Below are 25,278 nucleotides of genomic sequence, written 5' to 3' on the forward strand. Positions count from 1 at the left end.
GATAAAAGGAGGTTTTAATTGTATTTAAGATTAAAATAAAAAGGTTGAAATTAAATTAAAAATAAAAATACATAATTCTATTTAAGATTACGAACTTTTTTACCCATTTTATTTATGGCGGGACATTTCACAATAGAAAAATCGCGCGCTTCGGCGGGTGGCCCTCAGTTATCTGCTCTGCTCTCTACGCCATTACACCGCAGCTGCATTTGAATTGCTTGAGTTGAACTTCGGCTGAATGTTCGTGCGTCTCGCAGTAACAGGTAGCATCCCTATGTCTCCATCGCATGAATTAAACTTTTCAATTTTACATGAAGCTTATAGCTTATTCATCGTCTTCCTAAATAGCGATTGAGCGATTTCGTATTGGACGGAGAATCATCCGGCCGTTTTAGCTGATTATATTGTTGATTAATTGGATCGGTCTGATTCTTAACTATTATTTGCATAAATGAACTCCAGAGTTGAACACGCTTCTACTTGTTTTATTTTATTTCCGGTTAGTGATGCTTCTTGTTGTATTATTGTGTATGTCAGAAGCGATTGTCTGAGCAGCGTTGGGTTGATGATTACGAGATGCACATTGAAGCGTATTGTCTGGATGGTGCCTTCGGTACGTTTCTTCTGCCCGAGCTTAGTAATTTACCATTCATCGAACTTGTAGTTGGTTTCTTTTTGTTTTCAGTTTATTCCATGTCTTGAAATTTGTTTGAACTTACTGATATATCACCGTAATGATATAATTCATTTCCACCAGCGGAAGCGGTGCAATTTCAACTTATTTCAATTTACAATTGAAATAGTACACATGCATATACCAATTTATTATGAATGATTTCTGGCTGGAGTGAAGTAGTACATATACCTATTTATTTGGCTGTTGTACTCGAAAAACAATGTTAATCTAGTAATTCTCCTTATTGAATACAAATCTAGTTGAGATTTTGGTGGAGAACTTGGTGCATAGCCCCTTCAGTTCTCTTGCCAATGCCGAAGGACCACTGTAGAAAACCCTTGTTCAGAATCAAACCACCTTCTCTATTATCTTATCCGTAACTATTTGAAGTCATCTATAAATAAATCCTAGCCGCCGTAGAGTTTTACATTCCGGTGTCTCCTTGTATATTTCTCCATTTACTTCTGTTTTGTTCTTCATCTAGATCGAGTGTGTGAGTTGTGCGATCCTAAGTGAGTTTGTTTATTTTAGAACAGGAAATTATGGGAATTAGATATTCCTTTTTCAATTCTTAGACAAGGTAAGCTAGCCATTGGTATAACTTTATCTTAGATTCAGGCAGTGTAAATGGAAACTTACAGGAGTTTTGGAGACAATGTCGATGCCCCTTCGAGTATAATGCAGGGCTTGAATTGCTCTTATTAGAACAGACCTTACATCCCCTTCATGATATATACTAGTGAGGAAATTATGCATCTCTACAGCTGACTAAGAGCATCATGACATTAGAATGCTTTAAATATACAAGATGCAAATCAGTAGATCTCAAAACATATTTTGCAGGACTAGAGTATTTAGTAATATGGCTTTTACCTGAGTTTGGTTGGTCTGAAAGTGTTAAATCGTTCATGAAATCTTTAAACCAATCAAAGGAGCTTTGCTCTCTTGCCCAGTAAAGATAAATTTTGGATGTACTTAGGCTGCCTCTTCCATTGTCAGTCTACTCAGTTTTAAACCACAGTCAAACTTCGTTGGTGGTAAGTTGTGGAAGGATATTGAAGAAATCAAATCATAGGGGGAAGAAGTCTTACATGACCATCACATGTCTCAGTTAACCTGTTTAGAACATCTTTTAGGACGCTCATGAAGGGTGTGGCTCCAATACCCAGGCCAATTAGCACCACATGGTTGTACTTGACATGGTCTTGAGAAGCAGCACCGTAGGGTCCATCAATGAATATTTTTGGGTACTCCTTTGAACCAAGAGATATTCCCTATAAATCATATTGTATAATTGAGATTGGGCCTGATCATGACTCCTTTTTACCTCTATGCAGTAATTTAGAATGCTCAACCTAGTCCAAGAGAATGTTTCTAGTACTTACATCAGCTCTCTCTTCTTTCCTTCATAATCTAAGTTCTCATGAAAAATCACACTTTATTTACTTATTATCTATACGAACTAAACCATAGCGCAAGAAAGATGGTGCTTTAAGATAAATGTAAAATTTTAACCCTCCCACCAATCACCTTCAACAATTACCTTGTGAAACAGGCTGTACTGCTCATTACTCCAATCTCCCAGATTTCTGATATGCACGCTGAGGTGCGTTTCTTATGGTGAAGAATCAATGAGAATAGCTGTTAGAACTTAGAAGACTGAAACTCATTAGGACGTATTACCATTCAAATGGGGAGATTTGAGGGCATTGAATTAATACATACATTCCACTTCGGTACTTGAATCTCTCTGGTTTGCTCAATTGGAGAATTAAAACTTTTCTTGAATTAAGTCCTTGCCTGCATATAATACATGATAAACATACAACTGTTGTCAAATACTCATATTTGATGTCGTTGCTCTCATCTCCTCTAAATTTGAAAGCAAAAGGAAAGTAAAGTAGGAGTACCTTCAAGACTTTCACCTGGTACAAACAAGATCGAAAATACTTCCAAGAAAAGATATGAAGGATTTTTTTTTGTTAGGAGTTCATATTTCTGCTTTTGTGTTTCTGTGTGGGCACTTTGGATTAGCAAAATTTCCCCTATTATCTGAAATATTATCACCTCATGATCAATGGATGGTGCAGAATTTCAAATAGAATCTTTGACACACATACAAAAGTTGAGCTGAGAAAACTGGCTTTACCGTTTTTTCAGTTGCTTTGTTGGATAGACATTGGACAGACAGCTACTAATTCTTGGAAAATCACAAACAAGATGGGTTCCTCCATGAAAGGATAACTCCTGCTACAATGCTTCCTGCAACCAACTAGGTTTAAAAAACATATGCAATACTGTAGTTTGTAGTCAAATCAATGACCAACTAACCAAGTACATATAAATACAAAAACTTTGGTCTCCTATTAACGCCTCATACTAACTAATAAAAGAGATAGTATTCCTTACTTATAAATTCATGATCTTTCATCTTTCATTTAATTAACGAATGTGGGGTTCCCTCCCAACAATTTTCAACATGTCTACCATCTTGAGCTAAGTTCTTATACGAAAAAAGTTGCTGTTTCTTTTATCTTTATGAGTAAAGATATGAACTTTTTGCCCTCGACTAATCTTAGCATTATTCGAGGATGCATGTGAAAAATGTCACTTGGTTTGTGTTTGTGTTTGTGCTGTTTAGTTTTAAAACTTTTAATTTTGTGATGGTCTTGTTTTGAAATTGACATACTAGTGTTATTACATATAAATTTTTTAATTTAGGGAGGATTGAATTACTAAATTTATAATTTAATTTTTAAAATTATTTTTATTAAAAAAAATCCATGAATACACTTATTTATGGGTGATGTTACAGACAATTAATGTAACGCTTTGTATCTATCTGGATTGTTTACTTCATCAACCAACCAATAAGCAATGGCTCTTATGAAAGTTACAAAGGACCCTCTCACTGGTCAATGTCTCCTATGATCTCTTGCGTTTTCCTTTTGTGGGTCATTAATGACACCTCAGCTTCTTTCTTTCATGTTTTCATCCTCAAACTAAACCCAAGGCCCAATAATGACCCATTAAAAAAAAAAAAAAAAGCCATAAATTGGTTAAATTATNGTTTTATTATTCAATTAATTTAAACATATTAGTTGAGATCCGCTTAATTCCATTAAATTATATGATGGGCAAAAGTCGGTTTAAAAGTATACTGATAAAATTGATACGTAATTATTTTATTAAAAAGTAATATTTGAATGATTTGTATCCAATGATCAAACTTTAAACTTAATCATTTTCAAATCCTCTTTCTAAATCAATAAAGTTTATAAAAGGTAGGTTTGCTTCTTAATCAGTCATCTGTTTGCCTAATTAGCACCGTTTTTTCCTTTTTTAACCCTTCATTTTTATTCCCTTTCCAAAAAAACCAATGCCCTTTTTGTAATTGTCGGTCCATTTCCCGCCAATTATTATATTTTTATCACTTTTAATATACACTTTCTTTATCACTTCTAACAAATTCTTTATATATATAATTATTATATTAATTCATCATAAAATATTTCAACAAATTATGAATTTTTTTTTCTATATATTTTGAGATCATCTTTTATGATTGTATTTAGAAAATTCTATTTGTGGCATTGTCTTAATATATAAATAGTTTATAATAATAACATCTCATCTTTAAATTATTATTATTATTATTATTATTATTATTATTATTATTATTTATTGGATTGGAAAGGAACATTCACTTTATTTGCTAATGTTTGTATTGGAAACGGTGAAATTCATGTGAAAAATCCACTAAATATTATGAAGTGGCCTTCTAAATATGGTATAAACATTATTTTTTCTAATAATTAATTTTATTTAAAAAATCGATATTATTTTAAGAATATAGAAGATGTTAAAATTATTTACATAATTAATTTTTATAAATTAGCCGGAAAAAATTAATAATGTTATTTTCTTAAACAAATATTTTGAAAGAAAGTTTTTTTTTTAAAAATCATTATAACTAATCTAAGTCAATAATAAACTATTACGTTATTTAAATAAAAGGAAAAATAGATAATTGTTTAATACATTTTTTTTATAAATCTGGAAAAGGAAATTTATAATTTGTACATGTACTTGTATACTGGCCCTTGGTTATCTTAGTAGATAACGGAGCAGCGGGTCTTAATCTTCCGAGCCATTCCAACAACCGTGGCGGCGACGATAACGACACCTTCAAAAGCTCACATTGTTTCGCTGGTCTGGGACCTCCTGATTTTTCGATCTCGTTCGGGATCACAATTTTTTAGACCCATTCATCACCCTGTTCTTCAAGCTTCTTCTACCATTTTGTCAGCTTCGTGTTCATTCTGTTGATTATGCGAATTTGCAATTCCGTTGATGGGTTCTGCGGCAGAGGGGCTGTTCTCGAATGGGTATTTCTTTCTTGATTTGCACGAACCGTCTGTTGGGGGTTGAGAGTTTTTCCTCTTTGTTGGTGGGTTGTGGGTTTTTCTTTATTTTTATTTCTTTATTTCTTTATTTATTTTTGGGCTATTACNCGATTGTGTATTGTTAAAATTGGACGTCTACTAACAAATGGCTTCTCGGTGGTGTTGATTGTTTCTTTGATGCACGTTAATTGTCTAGAGGTTGTGAAGTAATTGCGGCCTCTGGCTTTATATTTGTTCTGTTCAGTCCTTCCGTCTGCTCATTGTCAGATCGTTTGTTTCTTCTAGGTTTAGGAGTAATTTACACTGTTAGTTCTTGCTGCCAAGAAATTGAAGTCTGTTTCATCTCGTGTTTGAGGCTGCTGGCTCGTTACTTTCACGGTTAAGATGTCACCCAGGTACCCCTTCTGAGTATCAAGTTGATTTTATGTGGAAATGGGACTTGCTAGTTTGGTTTACTGAATGTAATCTTGGGAAGAATTGGGCTTGCTGTATTGATGGACATTGGCGTCTCTTGTGTCTGATTATGGGAGTTAGAACAAAAGGGAAGATTAGCATTTTGGAATTTTGTTTGCATCGTTTGATTGTGGAAGGGAGCGTGCTGAAATGAACTTTTGGGTAGCTGCAACTGCCGCTGGTGCTGGATACTTAGCTAAGTATTGGCAGAAACTGTTGGGAGATGGGAGTAGTTCGTATCAGATGTCTACTAATGAGGAAGTAGGATCTATGGATCATCCCTTCCACCGAACAAAACGAAGAACGAAAACACATGGAGATATTCTTGCTGCCGATCGAGAGGTTTCGAATGGGAGAGATTCTGTTCGGAGTCGATTCAATGTGGCTTCTACTAGTGGTTTAGATTTCGAAAAGACAGAAAATTTGGGGAATTACCGGGAATATGATGGTCTTCCCGTGTCCAATTTTCCACTAGAATTATCATTGAGCTATTTGAATGATCATATGACTGATCAGCTACCTTGTTCATCTTCTAGTGAACTGAGCTGTTTTCAGCCTACTATGTCGAAAATAGGTCCTCTTAGACATAAACATTCAAATCAGAGATTTATTCAACCGCTTAGTTCACTAGAAAGTTGTGTGCTGTCTGATCTCTACAAGGATCATATTGAAATGGAAGAGTATATCCTACATTCGTTTCAGTCAGCGTCTAAATCAACTATCAGGCGGTTCGTTGTAAAAGATGGAACCCGGATCGGCAAGGATTTTAGAGATTCTTTTCGTGTTCAGGTTGATCTGGATGCAAGTAACTTCTATAAAGAGCCTTTTACTGAAAAGAACAAAGATGTGTATGGGATACCTTTGCTTCCAAAAAGACAGTCTTTGAAGACCGCTGAGATGCTAGACATCAATGGAGGAGGAAGACAATGTGGAGCGAGCAGTGCCAGTCAAATGGACAACGAGAAGCTCGCCCGTGCAAAAGGTGAACTTTAATGAGATAACTCCATGGTTTCACTAAATTATTTGCTTAATAGAATATTATTTCGTTTCTATCAAGAATCGACTCGGTAACTTAGAAATAAACGTCTTATAACTGTTAGAATTATAAGAGTCTTAGGTGAGTTGCTCCGAACCTAAACCTCTTTAGGTCTCAAAATTTTATAGCAGGTTGCTTGAAGGATTGTTCTGAACCATTGTAATGTTATGATGATCCAAGTATGGGCAATTGGTATCTGTAAAGCTTTTGATTGTTTCTTGGTGTTCATCATCAGCATTCTTAATTGGTTACCATTTCACAAATTGTGCCTAAATTTAATTTTATTTTGGTCACCAGATCGAGTGATTCTATTCTATCTCAGGATTTCGATCGGCTTAATATCATCTTTCATGGCGAAAAAGCGTGAAATAGACGAGCTCAAAGAGTTATTAAAGGATACTGAGAACTTGGTCCAAGATCTACAAGAGGAGCTTGAGATGAGGGATACTCTTCTGACAGTCAAGGAGCTTTCAAATGAGAACTGTGAATCACTTGGCATACCTGAGAATTCTTTGTTCAGTATGAAAGAACAGAATCTTGTTCCTTCAGCTAAATCTGATGATAAGGAATTATTCATACAGAGTGCTGAAGAGGGATCAGAATCTCTGAGTAAAATTGAAGCTGAGCTTGAAGCAGAACTTCAGAGGTTGGGACTAAATATCGATACGTCGAGTACGGATAAAGGATTTTATGATCTTCATGAGGTAATCGTGTCTATTGATTGCATCATTAAGCATGTGAATGAATACAAACACCGGCGTTTTTTGTTGAACATTTCTGCTTTGTGTGTTTACACATGATTTCATTGTTTCTCTGCAGTCTTCTTTTTCTTTTTCCAAACTTAAGTATATAATTGAAAGTTGTTCTTGTGGATACTCCTTATGAGTTGTGTAACGGCTCAAGCCCACTGCTTGCAAATATTGTCCTCTTTGGCTTTTCCTTTCGGGCTCTCAAGGATTTTAAAACGTGTCTGCTAGGATGAGGTTTCCACGCCCTTATAAAGAATGCTTCGTTTTGGGATCTCACAATCTACCCCCCTTCGGGGCCCAGCGTTCTCGCTGACACTTGTTCCCTTCTCCAATCGATGCGAGACACCCCAATCCACCCTCCTTCGGGGCCCAACGTCCTTGCTGGCACATCGCCTCGTGTCCACCCCCCTTCGAGGCTTAGCCTCTTCGCTGGCACCTTGCTTGGTGTTTGGCTCTGATACCATTTGTAACGGTTCAAGCCCACCGCTAGTAGATATTGTCCTCTTTGGGCTTTCCCTTTCGGGCTTCACCTCATGGTTTTTAAAACGCGTTTGCTAGGAAGAGGTTTCCAGACACCCTTATAAAAAATGTTTTGTTCTCCTCCCCAACCGACGGGGGATCTCACAAGTTGTGTATCTTGCTCTTTTGAATATAGATTTGTTCTCAGAGTTCAAATGTTTGGCTGTGTTGTAGTCAGCGTATATATGTCTTCATATTCTTGCCAGGGTCTTGAAGAGGAGGTATTAGATTGATGGTGTTGAAGTCCTTGAGCGTTTATCTTTCTTCTTTTCCTTCTGAGATAGAATAGTACTACCCATTGTTTTGTGTTAATATAGAGCAATTTCATTTTGCAGCTTGATCAAGAAATCACAGAAGATTTCTCTGAAGGTGTGTTGTGGGCTGACATGATGAATGATCTAAATCCTAAGTTTCAGCAAAATCAAGATGCAAGTAAGATTACTTCCTCGGGCAACTACACGGTTTCCCCTTGGGAGCTTAGTGTGCGACTACACGAAGTCATCCAATCAAGGCTTGAAGCGCGTGTGAGAGAGCTCGAAATAGCCCTTGAGGACAGTGAGAGTAGACTTCAATGCATCGAAGCCGAGCAGATTGATTCGAGGAAAGAATTCACCCAAAGTGAAATGCTACATTCATCCAGTGAAGAAAGTCTAACTTCTCAACCTCTTGATATGAACTTATCAGGAGAAGCTCTGGATGCCTACAATGAGGCATATCATGAGTTGATCGATATGGACGACTCCGAAGAAGAGCTTGTGCATTCACCTTCACCAGTTGATGAAGGCAAGCATCCGCAAAGCCACACCGCCACTATTGGTCGTCCATTTTCATACCCAAATGGGAGGACAAATGGGTCGATGAGTCTCGGTCGGGTACCTGTTAAGGAGAAAACGAAAGTTTGTCACAAGAAGATTGGCACAATGAAAGATCATTTCTCACTGGGTCAGCAGACAAATGGTGTAGATGATGAAAGCAGTGATTATGATGATGAGATGCTGATAAAGCAGATTGTGGAGAAAACCAGAATGGGTTCTCCTGTGGTTCTAAATGCACAAAGATGGTTATTTTCAATGGATAAAGACGACGAGGGATTCAAATGGAATACCACATACAAGAACTCACCTCCCCTACCTATACTGAACAATCGTTAGTGTAAAAGACTCGATAATACCACCAACTATTACTTTTCTTCAACGAGCTTCTTTTTTATTCACGTGATTTCCAATTCTGATGAAAGCTTACCTGCATTCTGGTACAAACCACCAGCTCGGTCAGACTAAATAGAGATAGAGATATTTTCTCTGAAGAACAACCGGACTACAAAAAATCTCAAATCAGCATTCTTTATAAGGATGCGGAGTAAGAGCTAGAAGGTAGAGGAGTAAGAGCTAGAAGGTAGAGGAAGATGGTACCTAATCGTACTCGGACAAAACTTATTTATCATTGAGAAACTAAATTGAAAGTGCATAGAAGAAAAATTCAGAGATCATTGAGGCAAGTCCAACATACAAACAAAGTACATGTGTTCAACACAGGAGAATGTAGCGAAAATCTACATGGCAATAACCAAAAATGCGATGAAGCTACTATGGATAATGCATATGATTTTTATTAGGCTCTTTTAGCGAAGTCGTCTGCGTTGTCATCTTCATCCCTATCATTTCCTTCCAGTTGCTCCCCTAGGCCTTGATCTCCGGATGCATTCAGGGTGTCTGCTTCGTTGCTGCCAAATTGATCCCCGCCAGTGTATCCTCCAAACCCAGAGCTTGCATCAGACCCACTGTTGGCAAAATAGTCGCCACCACCGTTGCTGACATTGGTATCAAAACCAGCGCTAGTTCCACTGCCGAATGTGTTTCCACTAGCAAAATTGCTAGCAGCGTTGGAGCCAGCATCATTCCCACCTGTACCATAATTTCCTCCGCTTCCTTGGCTACCACTGCCAAAACTGCTTGAATAGTTGTCTCCAGCACTAAATACTGACCCAAAACCTCCTCCACTCTCACCGCCATAGCCTCCACCACCAGAGCCACCACCGCCATAAGCCCCACCACCGCCATAAGCCCCACCACCATAGCTACCGCCGCCACCACCATAGCTACCGCCGCCGCCACCATAGCTGCCACCACCATATCCACCGCCACCGCCACCATAGCCACCACCACCGCCACCATAGCCGCCACCACCCATACCACGACTTCTATCATTAGCATAATTCACTCTCACACGACGACCATGAAGGTCCTGTTTGAAAGGGAAAAAGTGAACAATAATTCAACTAAGCCATTAAACATCTTGTGTTTAGCAAATACTGAGTACCAATACAAATCAACTAAAAACTTGCATCTCCATTAATTAGTCAGTTAATTTCAAATTTGATTCATTCTCATAGATTTGGAGATGGAACAAGCCTCCAAATTACAATCAACATAATCACTCATCTTTCTTTGAAACGTTGTTTTTTCCTCTTTTTTTATTTTTTTGCCTAAATTTTTTTAATTAACTTGTACCATAAGATACCAGCTTCCTTGATAATATAAAAGAGGAACAGCTGTGCCAAAACATGAACGAGGAGTGACTGCCAATAAGTCTCCAATATACAACTCGCCTTAATCACACAACATTCAGAAATATACATACATACATACATACATACATACATACATACATACATACATACATACATATATATATATATATATATATATATATATATATATATATATATATATATATGTACTTGAGAATAAATAACCAATCAACGTTACAGCTCCTAGAACACTTCACATTAGTACACAATTTAATTGTTGAGAATATTATAGAGAATGGCCTCTGCTATTAGCTTTAATATCTCCGCAATTTCAAGCTCTCATAATGCATTCATAAGATACAATCTTCATGCAACTGACACAGTGACACGATCGTCAAACAGGAAATAAAGCAGACAAATGACATGAAGCATTTTATATCCGGAGATGCATTAACTCAATAGTATACTATGGCATATGAATATAACATGATGTTTTATCCTTTTTAATCACAATAAGCTGACAGCATAATCATTACCTGTCCATCCAGTGCCTGGATGGCACTAGAGGCCTCCTCGCTAGAGGTGTAAGTCACAAATCCAAATCCTCTGGATCTTCCAGTTTCGCGGTCTACAATGACCCTAGCTATCACGGGGGCAAAGAAAAGAAGGGTAAACAAGGAAACCAACATTTTTACTAAACTTCAGATTTGACACTATCCACTAGTTCCACCCCTCCCCAAGGCCACCTGCTCGGCCATAATTTCAGAAAATATTTGAAAGGGACAGAATTCCTCAGGCAGATTCTGGTCTCCTAAAGTGCGTTTATTAAATATATCAATTTTGTTGCGTAAAGGTATGATAGTAATTGGGAACATACTTCTAAGATAGTTTTCAACACTTAACTTGTAAATGAGTCAGTTGAATGGCGATATACCTTCAATAACTTCCCCGTATTTAGTAAAGGCTTCCCTCAGACTTTGATCATCAGTGTTGTATGAAATACCTGTCATCATAAACATGCATATGAATACGAGATAAAGAAAAAGAAATTGGCGTTTACATGTTCTTAACAGAAAAAAAAAAAAAAAAAAAAAAAAAAAAAAAAAAAAAAAAAACNAATCACATAGAACCTCCGACAAAAACTTTTGAACTCTGCATTGAAGACATCCATCGTACAGCTTGAAAGATAGACAAGCTGGGCGCCTGCAAATTTAATCCAGTCCTCTTATTTGCACCCTGCCTCAGTATATTTCCAACCTTACTTAGGAAAGCCATTTTGAAGCACCCTGAAAGAGATTAGTGGCGAAGATTCAACATCAGAGGCAGCAATGAAAGCTTTTCCGTTAGCCTAAAATTATGTTCCACTTTGATTTTCGACAAATTAGAGTACACAGAGCACTGTCGCAACACACTTCACAAACTCATCACCAGAACATACTACAAAACAACTGAACAGGAGAAGGTAAAAAATAGAACACTCGCAAGGAGTGAAATGCGGCACTTGTGTACGTAATAACGTTCATAAGTATCCCTTTAAGCGCCAACGTGCATAAGCTCGATTTGGTGGTTGATAAGAACATTTCAAACTCAACAATATGATCCTTACCACCAAGACTCGTTCGCATACCATAACATGTTGAGATATAAAATAAAAGTCAGTAACCAAAACAAGACGCGAACGAAAAAGAGGCCGTGATGAAAAGCTCGAATACGTAACACGAGAAAGAGACAAGACTCATCGCCTATTTGCGGCTATCATTTCTTCCAGTTCCTAAATCTAATACACCGGAAAAATAACTCGGAGGATAGTAAGAGATCATCAATCAAAAGTCCAACACACTTGATACGAACATTTTCAACGATTTCGGAAGCAATTCAAACATCAAAGCATATACAGAAGGCAAAAGAACATGTAATGGAAAATCACAGACAGAGAAGATCGGGTAATTAGAGAACGAACCTTGTCCTTCTTCTCTCTCGTTGCGATGCTAAAACCCTAGGATGACTTACGAACAGCCGGGGTTTTTAACGAATATGAGAAGTGAAAAAAAGAATTTATGGAGCGAAGCAGGAGAAATTCGGACCGTCAGATGGATCGATGACGGTGCACAAAACGACACGAAAAAATATCTTCGGAGGCGAATTTCAAAACTTTTCGACAAATTATAAATTTCACCCTAATTTTCTTACATTACTAATTTGTACCCTAAATTTGTATAATTTATAATTTTACCATGAAATTTACCCTAAAGGAAATGTAGATAATAAATGGAATTATTTAAATAATATCGTAAAATTAACACGTTCATAAGCATAGCTTTAACTTGTTGGATCGGTATGGCAACCCTAGAGGGGGGTGAATAGGGTTTTAACGATAAAAGTGTTTAAACGTGATTAATTTTTCTAATGATGAAACTTTTTACAAATAAGTAGAATATGATAATTACTATAACAAAATATTTCAAGTCAAAACAATAATCAAGTAGAACATGCAATAAATCACAATAATAATTTTGAAATTAAATAGAAAAAAGTTAGAGAAAATGACACCGTAGTTTTATAGTGGTTCGATCAAACTCGACCTACTCCACTCCCCAAGCGCCTCTTGGGAATTTGAATAAAGAACTTTCTCGATTCTTTCCACGGATCTGAGCCAAACCGCTACACCGCTCTTTTTACGAGTTCAAGAGCAAACTCAATCCTTTCCACGGCGCAGGATCAAACCAATACAAGTATTTGAGTTTGATAATAACACATCACAACTCTCTCAAACAATAGATTTACAATTTGGGATACTCACAACTATTTCCTCACAATACAATAATAATCGCTCTCAAGAATAAGATGAAAAGAAATAAATTTGTAAGCTTGGAGAGAGCAACAAACAACGAAGACTTTGAACAAATGAAGATTGGAGAATGTATGTAAGTTGTGTATTTTAAAATGTGGGGAAGATGAGTTTATATTAGAGAAGAAAAGAGGCAAAATGTAGGATTGAATATTGACCCTTGGATTGTGTTAGAAATTGTGTTAGAAATAATGGAAGGTGGAGATTAAAAGTAAATAAATAAGAAAATTTTCCAAATTCATTTATTTCAAAATAGTAATATAATATAATAATAATAAAAAGTTATGTAACTCACGGTCAAATATAATTTAAATTTTATTATAAATATAATAATATAATAATAATAAAAACTATGGGATTAACCACCAAAATTTTAAAATATAATAATATAATAATATAATATTGTAATAATAAAAATAACTTTATTTAAAAATATAGTAATAAAAAAAACTCCACAATTTGTTACTCTCCCAAAATCATAAATGTATTTTGATTTGTCCATCATTTTGATTTTGCTGCCACATCATCACGTCGGGTATGTTGTCTCAACTGTAATTTCTTCGTTTTAGCTCTGATTTGAGTAATTGAAAAGTCGTTGAAATCGTTATTCCCGACCTTATACTGTGGACAGTTCAAAATACTGAAAATAATTAATAATTAAAAAGTAGGTTTGTTATCATCAAAACATCAATTAATTGNAAAGCCAACATAACTCGAGTAAAAAAGACCAATCACGACAATAAACAACAAAATGTTTTAACTACTAAGTTATATATGTATCGACGTTATCTAAATTTTGGATACAATTCAATTAAACTTTCTACCACTGATAACGTTAACTATTAGTCACGAGATAGTGTTCGTATTAAATTAATAGTAGCTAGATACAATAAAAAAAACATAATTAACTATATGGAAGTAAATAAACACGTGCAACAAACTTTTTTTTCCTTCAAGCAATGTATCGTAGGTCGAGGTGTTAAAAATTAAAAGAACCCAGATCTCGATCAACTTATTCATAGTTATTTAGAACAGGTTAGATAAATCGACCAATCATTAGGTTCTAGAGTTGACCTGAACTCGAGTCAACTCAAAATTTAACCTAAACTCTGGTGGGTTATGTTATTTTGATTATATTTGTATAAAATTTCAATTTATGTTGAATTTTTTTGAGTGGAGAAAGGGGGAAAAAACAGTTGGGGAAATGGGCGGGAAAGGGAGGAAAAGTTGGTTATTAGGAAGAGAAACAAAGAGAAAGAAACGGCTGAAACAATGCGACGCCTCATGACTTCCTTCCCGCTCTCCATTTTCCAGCTTCACTCTCTTTCTCTCTCTTCCCCCCTAAATTCTCTCTCTTCCTCCATCCCTTCTCTGTTTCATCGTTCTCTCTCTGTTTCTCTCTCTGTTTCTCTCTCTGTCTCTTTCTCTCTCTCTCTCTCTCCCTCTCTCTCTCTCTCTCTCTACCCTCGATCGATTCCATTGGATTATTTTCTGAATTTGGTTCTCTTTTCTTTTCTTTTTCCCGATCATTAATCTTCCTCTGCGTCGTTGCCGATCAGGGACTGCTGTTTCTGGCAGTCGGAGGCCTCTTCTCTCCCACCTCTCCGGCTGGCAGTCTCTATGAACTTTACATTTTCCACTACTTGGGATTGGGATATCTTTGACGTACGTATCGTTTATCCTCTGATTCTTGCTTTTATATTGTTTTCTCCTGTTTAGGTTTTGAGTTTTATTGCGCGATTTAGAAGATTGTTTTAAGAAATTGAGATCTCTCGATTTAGGGCTAGGGTAGCTACTGGTTGGGGAAATTCTTCAATTGTGGCTGCCATCCATTAAACTGTTGAATGATGCGTGCTGAAACTATACTGTTTACTGTTTGTCTAATCTCTTACATCAAAAGATCTCCATGTACTAGATTCGTTGAATAATATCTCCGTGGCTGGGGATTAAATTCGGATCGTAGATGAATCGCAGGAGGATTGTTGGGAGGGATTTGCCAAATTATGGGATTATAAGTAAGGAATACATCTCCATTAGTATGAGGCATTTTGGGGAAACCCAAAGTAAAGCCACGAGAGCTTATGCTCAAAGTAGACAATATCATACTATTGTGGAGAGTTATGATTCCTACCATGGTATTAGAGTCATCCTCTTAACTTAAACTTAGCTATGCCAATAGAATCTTCAAGTGTCAAACAAAGAAGTTGCTAGCTTTGAAGGTGTAGTCAAAAAGTGACTGAAGTGTCGAACAAGAGGTGTACTTTGTTTGAGGGCTCTAGAGTAAGGAGTCGAATTTTGATTAAGGGGAGGCTGTTCGAGGGCTGCATAGGCCTCCAGAGAGACTATTTTGGTGTACTTTGTTCGAAGGGAAGATTGTTGCGTGAGAATCCCACATTGACTAATTTAAGGAATAATCATGAAATTACAAGTCAGGAATACATCTCTATGGGTCATTGGTACGAGGTCATTGGTACGAGATCTTTTGGAGAAACTCAAACTAAAGTTACAGGAGCTTATGCTCAAAGTTGACAAATATCTTGTGAACGAGTCGTGATTCCTAACCACCCCATCTTCCATTTTTCTTTTGTTAAACACAATGTGATCCATCGTTCATCGATAAAATGGAGCTAGTGAAAGTTATCCATATCTTGTTTCTGTTAAATATGCTATTACGGCGTGATAGATCATAGAACCAGTTATAATGGAGTCGCGTAAAGGGTCATTTTCTTGTATTTACAGGCGGTAATCTTCAGGCTACATCTGACTCGAAGAAAACTGAAAAGTGGTGTCTGAGGACATAATTCAGATATCTTTATCCATGGAATCTGGGCGAAGGATCGAGGCCGATGAATCTAAAACACAGTCTATCAGCAATTCGGGCGAAGTGGGTCTGTCTATTCCAAGAAGTCAATTACTCACTTCCTTATCCTCGGCATCTTATTCCTCCACTGACAGCTCCTTTGAATTGATTGTAACTGGGAACGGCGATTTCATTTGTCGTACAAGTGATTCTTTGGATAACAATGAGTTTCAGTTTATTAGTGGTGATGAATCTTCCCTGCGTGATCATTTGATTGAACACCAAAGGCCTGGAAAGTACACAGATGGCAATGCTATGGAGCCAGATTTGAATAAACCTGGTGAAGCCGGCGATCTTGGAAGTAGAAAAAATCTGCAAACTTATTCTTCCACTTCCTCGTCCTTCGAATCTGAATCTAAACATAAAATTAAGCTTAAACAGGGAAGAGATGCTACAGATAACTTATTGTCAAACAATCCCAGCTCCCCAAGCATGGAGAAGTTCAACAGATTTGTTGTAGATTTCAGTGATGAAGATGTTCCCATCAGCTCTATGCCTAGCAACCGACGAACACCAGTAACTCCAAAGCATAGGATAGACTTGGGCTCAGGCAGCGAGGCAGCTATTAAATACCCTCCAATTCAAGTCATGGATAGAACTGATGATCCTACTTCCATTTCATATAGAATTCCATCTCGGGTCTTTTCTAGATCTAAATCTACAGCGCCTATGGAATGGAGTGTTGCTTCAAATGAATCATTGTTCAGCATTCAGATGGGAAACATGAGTTTTACTAGAGAACAATTGGGTTGGCTGGGAAAATCAGGTGAGCTATATAGGCCTGGTGAATCAGCCCTTGACGTATCCCAGCATTTGGCTATGAGACCTTCAGACTATGGATTGATAGGCACCCATCCCGACGGTGATATGGCAGCAACTGAAGCACGAGCTGCAGAAACAATGAGGGAGGTTATAAGAGAAAGCTCAGAAAACCAACGCAAGACGGGTTCCACTCTAACAGAGTCGTCTTCTCAGTCAGCCAGCATTTCTCCTCAGTCAGAAAGCAGCACAAAATCTTTCCAGTTTCCAATGTAAGCCACTGCAATCTCAAATCCTTATCAACTAAAATGGTTTTGGTGTTCTATGTTCTTCTAAACATTGAGATTTTTCTTCAAAACTAATTGGTTGAGTTGAGGCTGTAAATGAATGAGAGAAGCTACAGTATTAAAACACTTGATAGCAGCTGAAGTTCAATAAACATTTGAATGTTTTTTATGTCGAAATTTTAAGATTGACAGGAGATGCAGGAAAAAGCATGTCATTCAAGGGAGGAAATCTCGAGAATGCAAAGCAAGAGGGGACGCCAGAATCACCACGGCCATCTTCATGCCCACAGACCCCAAAAGAATCGAGCTCAGAGGGATCTCCAAAAGCGGCTGCAAATGTTGGTTCAAAGAGATGGCCTTGCTTTTCTTGCTGCCCGTTCTGTAGTTGAGAAGTGTACAGGTTCATCAAATATGACACTGCCCCCCTCTTCTTATGTAACTAGGACAATGCCAACAGGATAGTTTGCACAGTTTAGCTCTGTTAACAACATGAATTTTGTTTTGGTAGGCACATTTTTTCTGGGTTCTTGGTAACTGGCTGAACGATCTTTGGACTCTAATCTTACACTGTATCATTTTTGTGTGATATTGACAATTTTAGTGCAGAAACTGATGAGATTAAAAGGAAAAAAAAAAAAAGAAAAAAAGAAAAAAAGAAAAAAGGTTCAGAGAAGTTGGAAGGGATTCTGTCTTCAATCAAGTATACTTTCTGGCTTGTCTTTTAACACATTTGTAACATTTGAAAAAGGATGGTTTTCTGGATACTAGGGACTCCATAGACGAATGTCTGTTTCGTCTTGAGCGGCCTCCTACAAGATAATCGTGCCCCATTGTAGTGTTTGATTGAAATGAATCGATGCCCAGTTGAGTTCATTGTTGTTTACTTGGCTGCTTCAGCGTCTGTTGAGCCAATTAGGGCCGAGTGTGAAACGAAGTAAGCCAATGTTCTTGTTGTTTTAGATTGATTGATTGTACATGCCAATGTTCTTGGTGCAGCCATGGAGCAGGAGCAAGGACAACAAGAACAAACAAGAACACCACATTTGAAGCCACCCATATTTTCACTTTATAATTTGAAATTTAATTTATAGCTGTCTCGTATAGAACTTGACAATGACCTATTAGAAATAAGATTGAAGGTTTAGAAATTTATTAGACGAGTTTATTTCGGACATAAACCAATTAAAAAATAAAAACCGTGATAGGGCATCAGAAGCCCAAAAGGGGTTGGGAGTCAGCCAGGGGCAGTTTCAGAAAACAAGAAGGGCAAAATCGTAATTTACGATGGTTACCAGCCAAAATTTTGGAAGTATAGGTAAACAGGGATTGTGAAAGTTTAAAAAGGGAGCTTGGTTTTTGCATCCTCTGTACTGACGTGAGGAGCAATGGCGATCAGGCTGATCCATCACCGGACTCCTCCTCCGATGTCCCGGACGTCCTGGTTCAGATTATCGATCTCCTTCCAGGGGACAGACAATACATTGGTTCAGCGTTAGCATGCCTTGTAATATTGACATTGGTTCTACCATTCTCTGATATTGATCAAGATCAAGTCATTTGATAGGGAATGAAAACTCTCCTTTTCGTATAGAACATGAATAAATGGTTTGATTGTATTCTAACTTAAACAGAGCACTAACCAGTTCAGCATTAACATCATCAAAATAGCAACATCATATTACATTCCAAATAAACATCAATACAACACTAATCCTGTCAATACTTTCCTTTTTAGACACTAATTTCAAATTGTTTCGCCACTAAAACCCATTCAGGAGCCTGTATTGTATGATATTGACAAAAAAATTTAAAACTAAGAGATAAGCAAAATAAGAGGAAAAAGTTGTGAAATTTCAACCTTTAAATACAAAGTTTAAGCCTAAAACAGAGATAATTGCCCCCCAACTTCGTCTCTCCACCCTGATTAAAACTAAAACAGTCCTAGAAAAATCAAGGTGGAAGGAGATGGGGAAGGCAAAGAGAGAGAGAGATAGAGATTACCCCCAAAATAATAGAGTAATAATAATAGCAAAAAGATCTTGCGTCGAAACAGCTTCAACGTCGTCGTACAGCTTTATGAAGCATCAAGGGGTAAAAAAAAAAATAAATCAAAACTATCTTATCACATAAATGTAAATGACTAATTAATTGAAGGAGTACCTTCAGTTTCTTCTACCGCATTAATATCCTACCATTTCCCAAACCCCCAAACCGCCCACATTCAAAGAGGGAAAAATTCCAAAAAGAAGAAAAAGGTGGTAGAGCTCATCCTCAATTTTACTGTCAAAAAATTGTCAACGTATTCTTCCTTAACTGTTCAACCTTCAACCGGTAATGGGTGTGCGGATTGCCCCACCCTGACGACCTCCTCCCCTTCCACCTCCATTTTGGTTAGCCCGCTGATAACCTTCCCCGTTGCGTCCAGTTGAACCTCGGGGTCGTCCTGAGAACTCACCCTGGTTTCTGAATTCGTTTCTCCCGTAGCCTCTGCCACCACCATAGTTCCCTCTTGCCCTGAAACTATCATTGCGGAAACCACCTCTTCCTGTAGAGAATCTCCCTCTGCCACCTCCGCTAACTGTACAGATCAATTGATTAACACAATCAGCTCTTGTCACTACTGGATAAAGAATTCAAAAGTTCCTCCACTTATAAAGTTCATATAGATTAAATGTAACGCTAACAACCACACACTTAACGTATCAATGAAAGGAAAGAAAGGAAGGAAAAAGTAAACTTCAAATGGCAGCTCACCTCGAGTGGTGGTCCTCTTCTCCTCTACAACAGCTTGACGATCACCAATTGTTACTGGCGAAGCCTAGTGTTATTGTATTAAGAAAAGTCAGCGCAACAATATCAAACCCAAAGGGAGGATTTAACAAACAGTATTATCAAACTTTAGGAGAAAAACAAAAACATAAAGTAGATGAACAACCAAGCTAGAAAGTGTCAACTCTTGTTTCATCTTACAACATTTAAATTCAGAAATCATGAGGTATTTTACATGCATATAATGACTCCAACTTCAACTTGAAAATTATTGTTTAGCCGTACAACATTTAGACAAGAAAAAACTTGAGATTTTTTATTTTATTTTTTATCATAGACAAGCAACTTCAAGTAGCTCGGAATCTATGATCTCCAGGTTGAATCGAAAGTCTTTCACCACCCCTGATGATGAAGGTGCAACTCTTATGACACACATAATATACCAAAAATGCAAGATATTATAGTTACAAATATCTCAAATTTGCCATCAATTGTTATCCTATAAAAGGAAAGAGGGGTGGAAACTATATGAATCAATTTGAATTCTATGGTGAAACATAAAAACGGCACCTATAGTTTAAAGAGTCATGTTAAGGATACTGATTTTTTTTAATGCTCAAAATAACATCCTAATTTCTTCAGGCTGAACATTCAATTTAAACAAATTTTGGGATCAATAACATGTATAGATCACATCACTAGCTAATGAAAGAACAAAAAGGTAGGGAAGGAATTAATGTTTGTAGTCAATGAGGCACCAGACACATAAAATGATAAAAAGAAAAAATCAAAGAAATCAGACAGACACAGGAATATAAACACACAAGATCATCCAATACTCTAGTAAGACATACTGGTGGCAAGGAGGAAAGTAAGCAAGAGAACAAATATAACCATATAAGTACAGTATACAAATCATTAATTCTTACCAATTATAATTGACAGAAACCAATGTCTTAAAAAGCTAATGGCAACCTCGAGACTTTTACTCTTGAAAGTGAGGTGCAAACCTCAATTTTAATTAAAAGCACCATCCAGTATTACTAAACAAAATAGTCATACAAAGGTATGTCAGCTGCCACTTTAAACAAGAGCTCTAAAAGAATATCAATACTAATATCATTAAAAGGATTGCCTTACTTTAAAAATATTTGGATTCAATGTTTTTAAAGTCCAACTAGTAAAAGTAGTAATTGTTCAAATTGTCACAACTCAGACGATTATATTATTTAAGAATGGGGCAAGTTAATATTATTCTTCTATTCATTGCATGAGGCAAAGATACTTTAAGCCTTAATGTGTTTTCATAGGGGCGTAAGCTTCCTATGGTCCAAAGAAGGCACGAGTCTCAAGACTAAAAATTGGAGTCATGCATCAAGGTATAAGCCTAACATATTGATAGAAACAAATATGTATAGAAAAAAGAACCCTTAAAGAATCCAAATAATACAGCACAAACATCCTAAAGACCAAAGATACAATACTCCTGATTCAGTGCATCCTAATTTAGTTATTTACCAGGGAAAACAAACCATAAACTCCAAAGTCCGACCTATGAAGTTCCATTCAACAATCAAAATCAAATAAAAATAATCATAAAATGATCAATAATATAATCTAAATAGAAAAGATGAGTTACAAGATCCAGAAGAGAGTATGCTCCATCAACAACCAAAGAGAAGGATATGATAGAAGAGCTACATATTAAACTGATTGCATTAAGAAGGTAAAGGTGCACTGTAATCTTTGTTACCTCGAGTGCACCATGCACAGAGCTCAATTGCTCAAACTCAACAAATCCAAAACAAAAACCTTGCTGCATGAAAAAGAAATCGTTAAAATAATAAAAACAAAAATCGGGCTGGAACAAAATAAAAGAAATTTTATTAGTATAGGACCTTATTACTCCTAACTTGGATACCATCACGCTTAATTGGCCCAAATTTCTTAAACTCTTCCTCGAGTTGTTCAACTGTAGCATCAAATGGCAAGTTTCGTACATATATGGAGTGACCTTCAGCTGTAATCAGTATTAGCAAAATATTACATTTCAAAGAAAACATGAACAGGCCATGCTCATTAACACCCAAACCCACACACCTTCCTCATGAAGGTTACTACTTTCAGGAAGACTGTCACCATTTGCTGCAGAAACATCAGGAACTGGAGCAGGTTTAACAAGGCCAATCGACTGATGATCAGGATTTGCAGGGGGTGCTGCTCTTACAGCAGAAGTTGGAACATAAACAGGACCAGATACTGTCTTCGGCACCTTAACCTGAGTATGATTAAGTCAGCTGAGTCAATGTCTAAGACAAGATTGGCATAAAAAAATGCAGAGAGAAGAAAGTAATAACCCACAATGGATGCATACGACTTCTTTGGAGCATCTTCTTGGGCAACAGGGGCTGCGTCAGCAGTCACAACTACTTCATGCTCACTTGGACGTGGGGCTTCAACAACCTCTTCCTCTTCAATCACAGATCCTTCATCATTACTGGAAGGATCACAAACTTCAGGATCATTGTTCATATCTTCCTCTTCCAGCGACACTGGAGGCTCCACAGTGAGATGATTGGGAGCATGAGATTGTTCTGTAAATGGAGCAGAGATCTATCTCACAATTCTGCAATAATGCATATAGAATAGTACCAGGACAAAAATATACACCTGGTTCTGGTGTTGAAGTAACCGTTGTGATATTCTCTTTGATGGCATCACCCGATGAAGAGCTGCTTCGGGTCTGTTCAGTTTCTTCAACATATCTCAACACATCATTTAAGACGTAGTAGCCTTTGTCCTGAGGAGCAAGAAAAAATGTTTGGGAAAATTTTCTCCTCAAATTGTCCTTGCCAGTTAGGCATCCTGTAACCAAAACAATCACTCCTTTCTCATGAGACTCCTGAGCATCAGCAGTAATTATTTCTGCTGTATAGTCTCCATAATTCATCGATATGATCTTGTCATTTATTGCCTGTCACAACACAATTTGAACTTTAATTGCCAAACATGAAATTGAAACCAGGAATCTCCAGACCATAAAAATAAGAAATGTTCAGAAAAAAGTTAGTGAAGATACATACAACTTCAATTAACTATGAACGAACATCAAAACTCGAAGCCCATTCTATGGAAACCAAAAATCACAACCATGATTACTAGTTTGCCAATGTCTAAATCTTTAAATTAACAAGCATAATTAGCGGACTAATGGTATCATAGCCATTCTGGAATTATGTCACAAACAGTACCTGATTACTATAGATAGATCATGTTTGTTGTAGTACTAATATAATTTTTATCTTACACATAAATGCATGCTTCTTTTCAAAGCTGGGAATAAAAATTTGTGGAGATGATGTTGTATATAATATGATTTTCAAGAGGATACCCAGTCCCCACAACGACAGTACATTATTCCTCATTACAGTGATGGCCTGCGCTTACACCTCCTGTGATCATTTTTATGCACTTACACAATCCAACATTTCATCCATAAACAATTTTGCAACCAAATATCCCAACAAGTGTCACTCATGTACCAATATCCCAAATGCACAATAAAGCAATGTTTCGGATAAAAACTAAAATGCATGACCACAAGATTGGTACAACTTCATACATATCCCTGGCTCCAAAAAACACAAAATAAATAAAGGTAGGATAACTATTCTCCAGCCATGGAATGTGTAGCAATATCGTGGATATGTCGAAATAAAAAAAGTTTACCTGCATGCTTGTCACTGTTGTCATCACTCCATTGACATCTGGACGGCTTAGCAAACTCGAATCCTGATAGAACCGGTGCACCAATTGAGGAGAATGATGAAGGATGTGATAGTACTGCCCAACAAAAGCATTCCCAACCACTTGGGCACTGGGAGCAGGGGAAGAACTGGCTTCCTGTGTTGCCGCCATCTACAAGATAATTTAGAGCATACTATGAGCATAGCTCAATGCAGTGAAACATAAACAGTACCAGAAAGATCACCAACAACCTTTGTAGGCCGAATAGACATGTGACTGAAATATAACAGAAACAATAAATCTATATTTTACTTTGTTAAAAAAAAACCTACAAGAAATAATAAAAGAATTGAGTAGCCAGCCGACATTTAGGGATCGCTTAAGCAACATTTCTTTAGGGTTTTATATATCAAATGAAACTGAAAAATCAAGTAAAACCTCAAAAAGTTAATAAATAAAAAATCAGTAATGCGCTCTTCCAACAACTGACTTCCTCTACTTCAATCCCTCAAACATGCACCTAAACATCAGAGAGGGCTTGAAAACACATGCAAAAACAGTTAGATTCTACACAACACTTGCTATAGACGACCACGCAGTAGACTAGTACGACGATACAGGTGAGAGTTGAAAGGAATCTGTGCACGACCAGAAAGCCGACGAGCGAAGAGGATAGGGGCAAATCGTCGGCGAATCGTCCAAAGTACAGTAATGGATAGCCGATGGTTTACGAAAGCGCTAAGCCCTAAACGAAAAAAAAAAAAACAAAAATAAAGCCCCACAAAACCCTAACACAGACAGATCATATACATATATATATATATATATATATATATAAGAAGAACGTGATTGACCGAAATAGGTAATTATCAATGGATCATTCAACAAACATTTGGCACAATATTACAGATCAAGTAAACAGAATAGGAACCACGACATTGAAGTAAGTAGAAGGAGAAAAAACCAAGTACCTGCTTGAAGGCAGAGAATCGAACTTCAGAGAGAGATCTGAGTGCTTAGAAAACGAGTAGAGAAAATGAAACAGAGAGAAAAGATTCTGAGCAGCTTTATATCATTAGGGTTTTTGAAGGAAATAAATAGGTAATAGAAAATATAATCTCTTTTTCAAAAATAAGATTTTGTTTTTAAGATAACAATCACATCCATTTTAAAAAATAAGTGAAACTAAATTAATTTTAGGTCAATTTTAATATTTAATCTTTTGTAATTTTAAAATTATTATTCTATTATTTAGCTTAATATATTTTAATTTTTTTTCAAATAATACGATAAAATATTATTAAAATAGTTATTTATAAAAATTATACGGATATTCATTTTTATTCCACGTAAATAAATAACCGATACCTATTTAATTTAATAAATCTTTATATATTAGGATATTAATATAAGTAATTTATTATTATTTTGGCAGATAAAAAAAATTTATAAAATTTAATTTATTTTAAAACAATTTTGTTAATATATTTTTTTTTTTTAAGTGGAAGGATATTAAGTTAATAAAAGTTTTGAAAGTTAGTAGGATATATTTAAAATTAAATTTTTATTATTTTTTAATTTTAAGAATATTATTGAAATTTAAAAAATTAATGCTATTTTTAGATAAAAATATAAGATT

General features: G+C 36.5%; 4 protein-coding genes across 9 annotated transcripts; 2 read left to right on the forward strand and 2 right to left on the reverse strand.

Annotated features, from left to right (window-relative positions):
- The first annotated feature begins 113 nt into the window (after positions 1-113).
- On the forward strand, positions 114-9,052 carry LOC111780025. 4 transcript variants are annotated; one of them, XM_023660280.1, is made up of 5 exons: positions 114-263; positions 538-613; positions 5,368-6,517; positions 6,869-7,275; positions 8,175-9,052. In XM_023660280.1, the coding sequence occupies exons 3-5, from the start codon at positions 5,686-5,688 to the stop codon at positions 8,988-8,990; spliced, it is 2,055 nt and encodes a 684-aa protein (XP_023516048.1). In that variant the 5' UTR covers positions 114-263; positions 538-613; positions 5,368-5,685; the 3' UTR covers positions 8,991-9,052. The 4 variants fall into 4 exon arrangements, with proteins under 4 accessions (XP_023516048.1, XP_023516045.1, XP_023516047.1 ...); XM_023660277.1 differs by lacking the exons at positions 114-263; positions 538-613 and adding an exon at positions 4,813-5,126; XM_023660279.1 differs by lacking the exons at positions 114-263; positions 538-613 and adding an exon at positions 4,813-5,064.
- Positions 9,053-9,245: 193 nt separating this feature from the next.
- On the reverse strand, positions 9,246-12,433 carry LOC111780026 (glycine-rich RNA-binding protein 3, mitochondrial-like). Its single transcript, XM_023660281.1, has 5 exons — positions 12,330-12,433; positions 11,500-11,655; positions 11,304-11,372; positions 10,906-11,012; positions 9,246-10,083 (listed from the first exon to the last, which is right to left on the reverse strand). The coding sequence occupies exons 2-5, from the start codon at positions 11,642-11,644 to the stop codon at positions 9,451-9,453; spliced, it is 954 nt and encodes a 317-aa protein (XP_023516049.1). The 5' UTR covers positions 11,645-11,655; positions 12,330-12,433; the 3' UTR covers positions 9,246-9,450.
- A 2,242-nt stretch (positions 12,434-14,675) lies between these two features.
- On the forward strand, positions 14,676-17,707 carry LOC111780597. Of its 2 annotated transcripts, none has more exons than XM_023661038.1 (3): positions 14,676-14,882; positions 15,957-17,108; positions 17,308-17,707. In XM_023661038.1, the coding sequence occupies exons 2-3, from the start codon at positions 16,036-16,038 to the stop codon at positions 17,510-17,512; spliced, it is 1,278 nt and encodes a 425-aa protein (XP_023516806.1). In that variant the 5' UTR covers positions 14,676-14,882; positions 15,957-16,035; the 3' UTR covers positions 17,513-17,707. The 2 variants fall into 2 exon arrangements, with proteins under 2 accessions (XP_023516806.1, XP_023516807.1); XM_023661039.1 differs by having other exon boundaries at positions 17,316-17,707.
- A 1,413-nt stretch (positions 17,708-19,120) lies between these two features.
- Positions 19,121-24,731, reverse strand: LOC111780113 (ras GTPase-activating protein-binding protein 2-like). 2 transcript variants are annotated; one of them, XM_023660406.1, is made up of 10 exons: positions 24,611-24,719; positions 24,289-24,384; positions 23,622-23,810; positions 22,563-22,866; positions 22,254-22,486; positions 21,993-22,170; positions 21,791-21,912; positions 21,646-21,708; positions 19,878-19,941; positions 19,121-19,701 (listed from the first exon to the last, which is right to left on the reverse strand). In XM_023660406.1, the coding sequence occupies exons 3-10, from the start codon at positions 23,808-23,810 to the stop codon at positions 19,448-19,450; spliced, it is 1,407 nt and encodes a 468-aa protein (XP_023516174.1). In that variant the 5' UTR covers positions 24,289-24,384; positions 24,611-24,719; the 3' UTR covers positions 19,121-19,447. The 2 variants fall into 2 exon arrangements, with proteins under 2 accessions (XP_023516174.1, XP_023516173.1); XM_023660405.1 differs by lacking the exon at positions 24,289-24,384 and having other exon boundaries at positions 24,611-24,731.
- Between the last annotated feature and the right edge of the window lie 547 nt (positions 24,732-25,278).

Source organism: Cucurbita pepo, chromosome LG18, assembly GCF_002806865.2.
Source record: "Cucurbita pepo subsp. pepo cultivar mu-cu-16 chromosome LG18, ASM280686v2, whole genome shotgun sequence".
In the NCBI taxonomy this organism is placed as follows: Eukaryota; Viridiplantae; Streptophyta; class Magnoliopsida; order Cucurbitales; family Cucurbitaceae; genus Cucurbita; species Cucurbita pepo.

Excerpts from the sequence above, each read along its gene's own strand:
- LOC111780113 (XM_023660405.1), bottom strand. The coding sequence starts at position 23,810 with ATGGCGGCAACACAGGAAGCCAGTTCTTCCCCTGCTCCCAGTGCCCAA. Across the intron at positions 21,709-21,790 it reads TCCAAGTTAGGAGTAATAAG|CAAGGTTTTTGTTTTGGATT; the intron begins GTCCTATACTAA and ends TTTTTCATGCAG. Across the intron at positions 19,942-21,645 it reads CTGTGCATGGTGCACTCGAG|GCTTCGCCAGTAACAATTGG; the intron begins GTAACAAAGATT and ends CAATAACACTAG.
- LOC111780597 (XM_023661038.1), top strand. The coding sequence starts at position 16,036 with ATGGAATCTGGGCGAAGGATCGAGGCCGATGAATCTAAAACACAGTCT. Across the intron at positions 17,109-17,307 it reads AAATCTTTCCAGTTTCCAAT|ATTGACAGGAGATGCAGGAA; the intron begins GTAAGCCACTGC and ends CGAAATTTTAAG.
- LOC111780026 (XM_023660281.1), bottom strand. The coding sequence starts at position 11,644 with ATGGCTTTCCTAAGTAAGGTTGGAAATATACTGAGGCAGGGTGCAAAT. Across the intron at positions 11,373-11,499 it reads TTCAAAAGTTTTTGTCGGAG|GTATTTCATACAACACTGAT; the intron begins GTTCTATGTGAT and ends TTATGATGACAG. Across the intron at positions 11,013-11,303 it reads ATACGGGGAAGTTATTGAAG|CTAGGGTCATTGTAGACCGC; the intron begins GTATATCGCCAT and ends CCCCCGTGATAG.
- LOC111780025 (XM_023660280.1), top strand. The coding sequence starts at position 5,686 with ATGAACTTTTGGGTAGCTGCAACTGCCGCTGGTGCTGGATACTTAGCT. Across the intron at positions 6,518-6,868 it reads GAAGCTCGCCCGTGCAAAAG|ATCGAGTGATTCTATTCTAT; the intron begins GTGAACTTTAAT and ends TTTGGTCACCAG. Across the intron at positions 7,276-8,174 it reads GATTTTATGATCTTCATGAG|CTTGATCAAGAAATCACAGA; the intron begins GTAATCGTGTCT and ends TTCATTTTGCAG.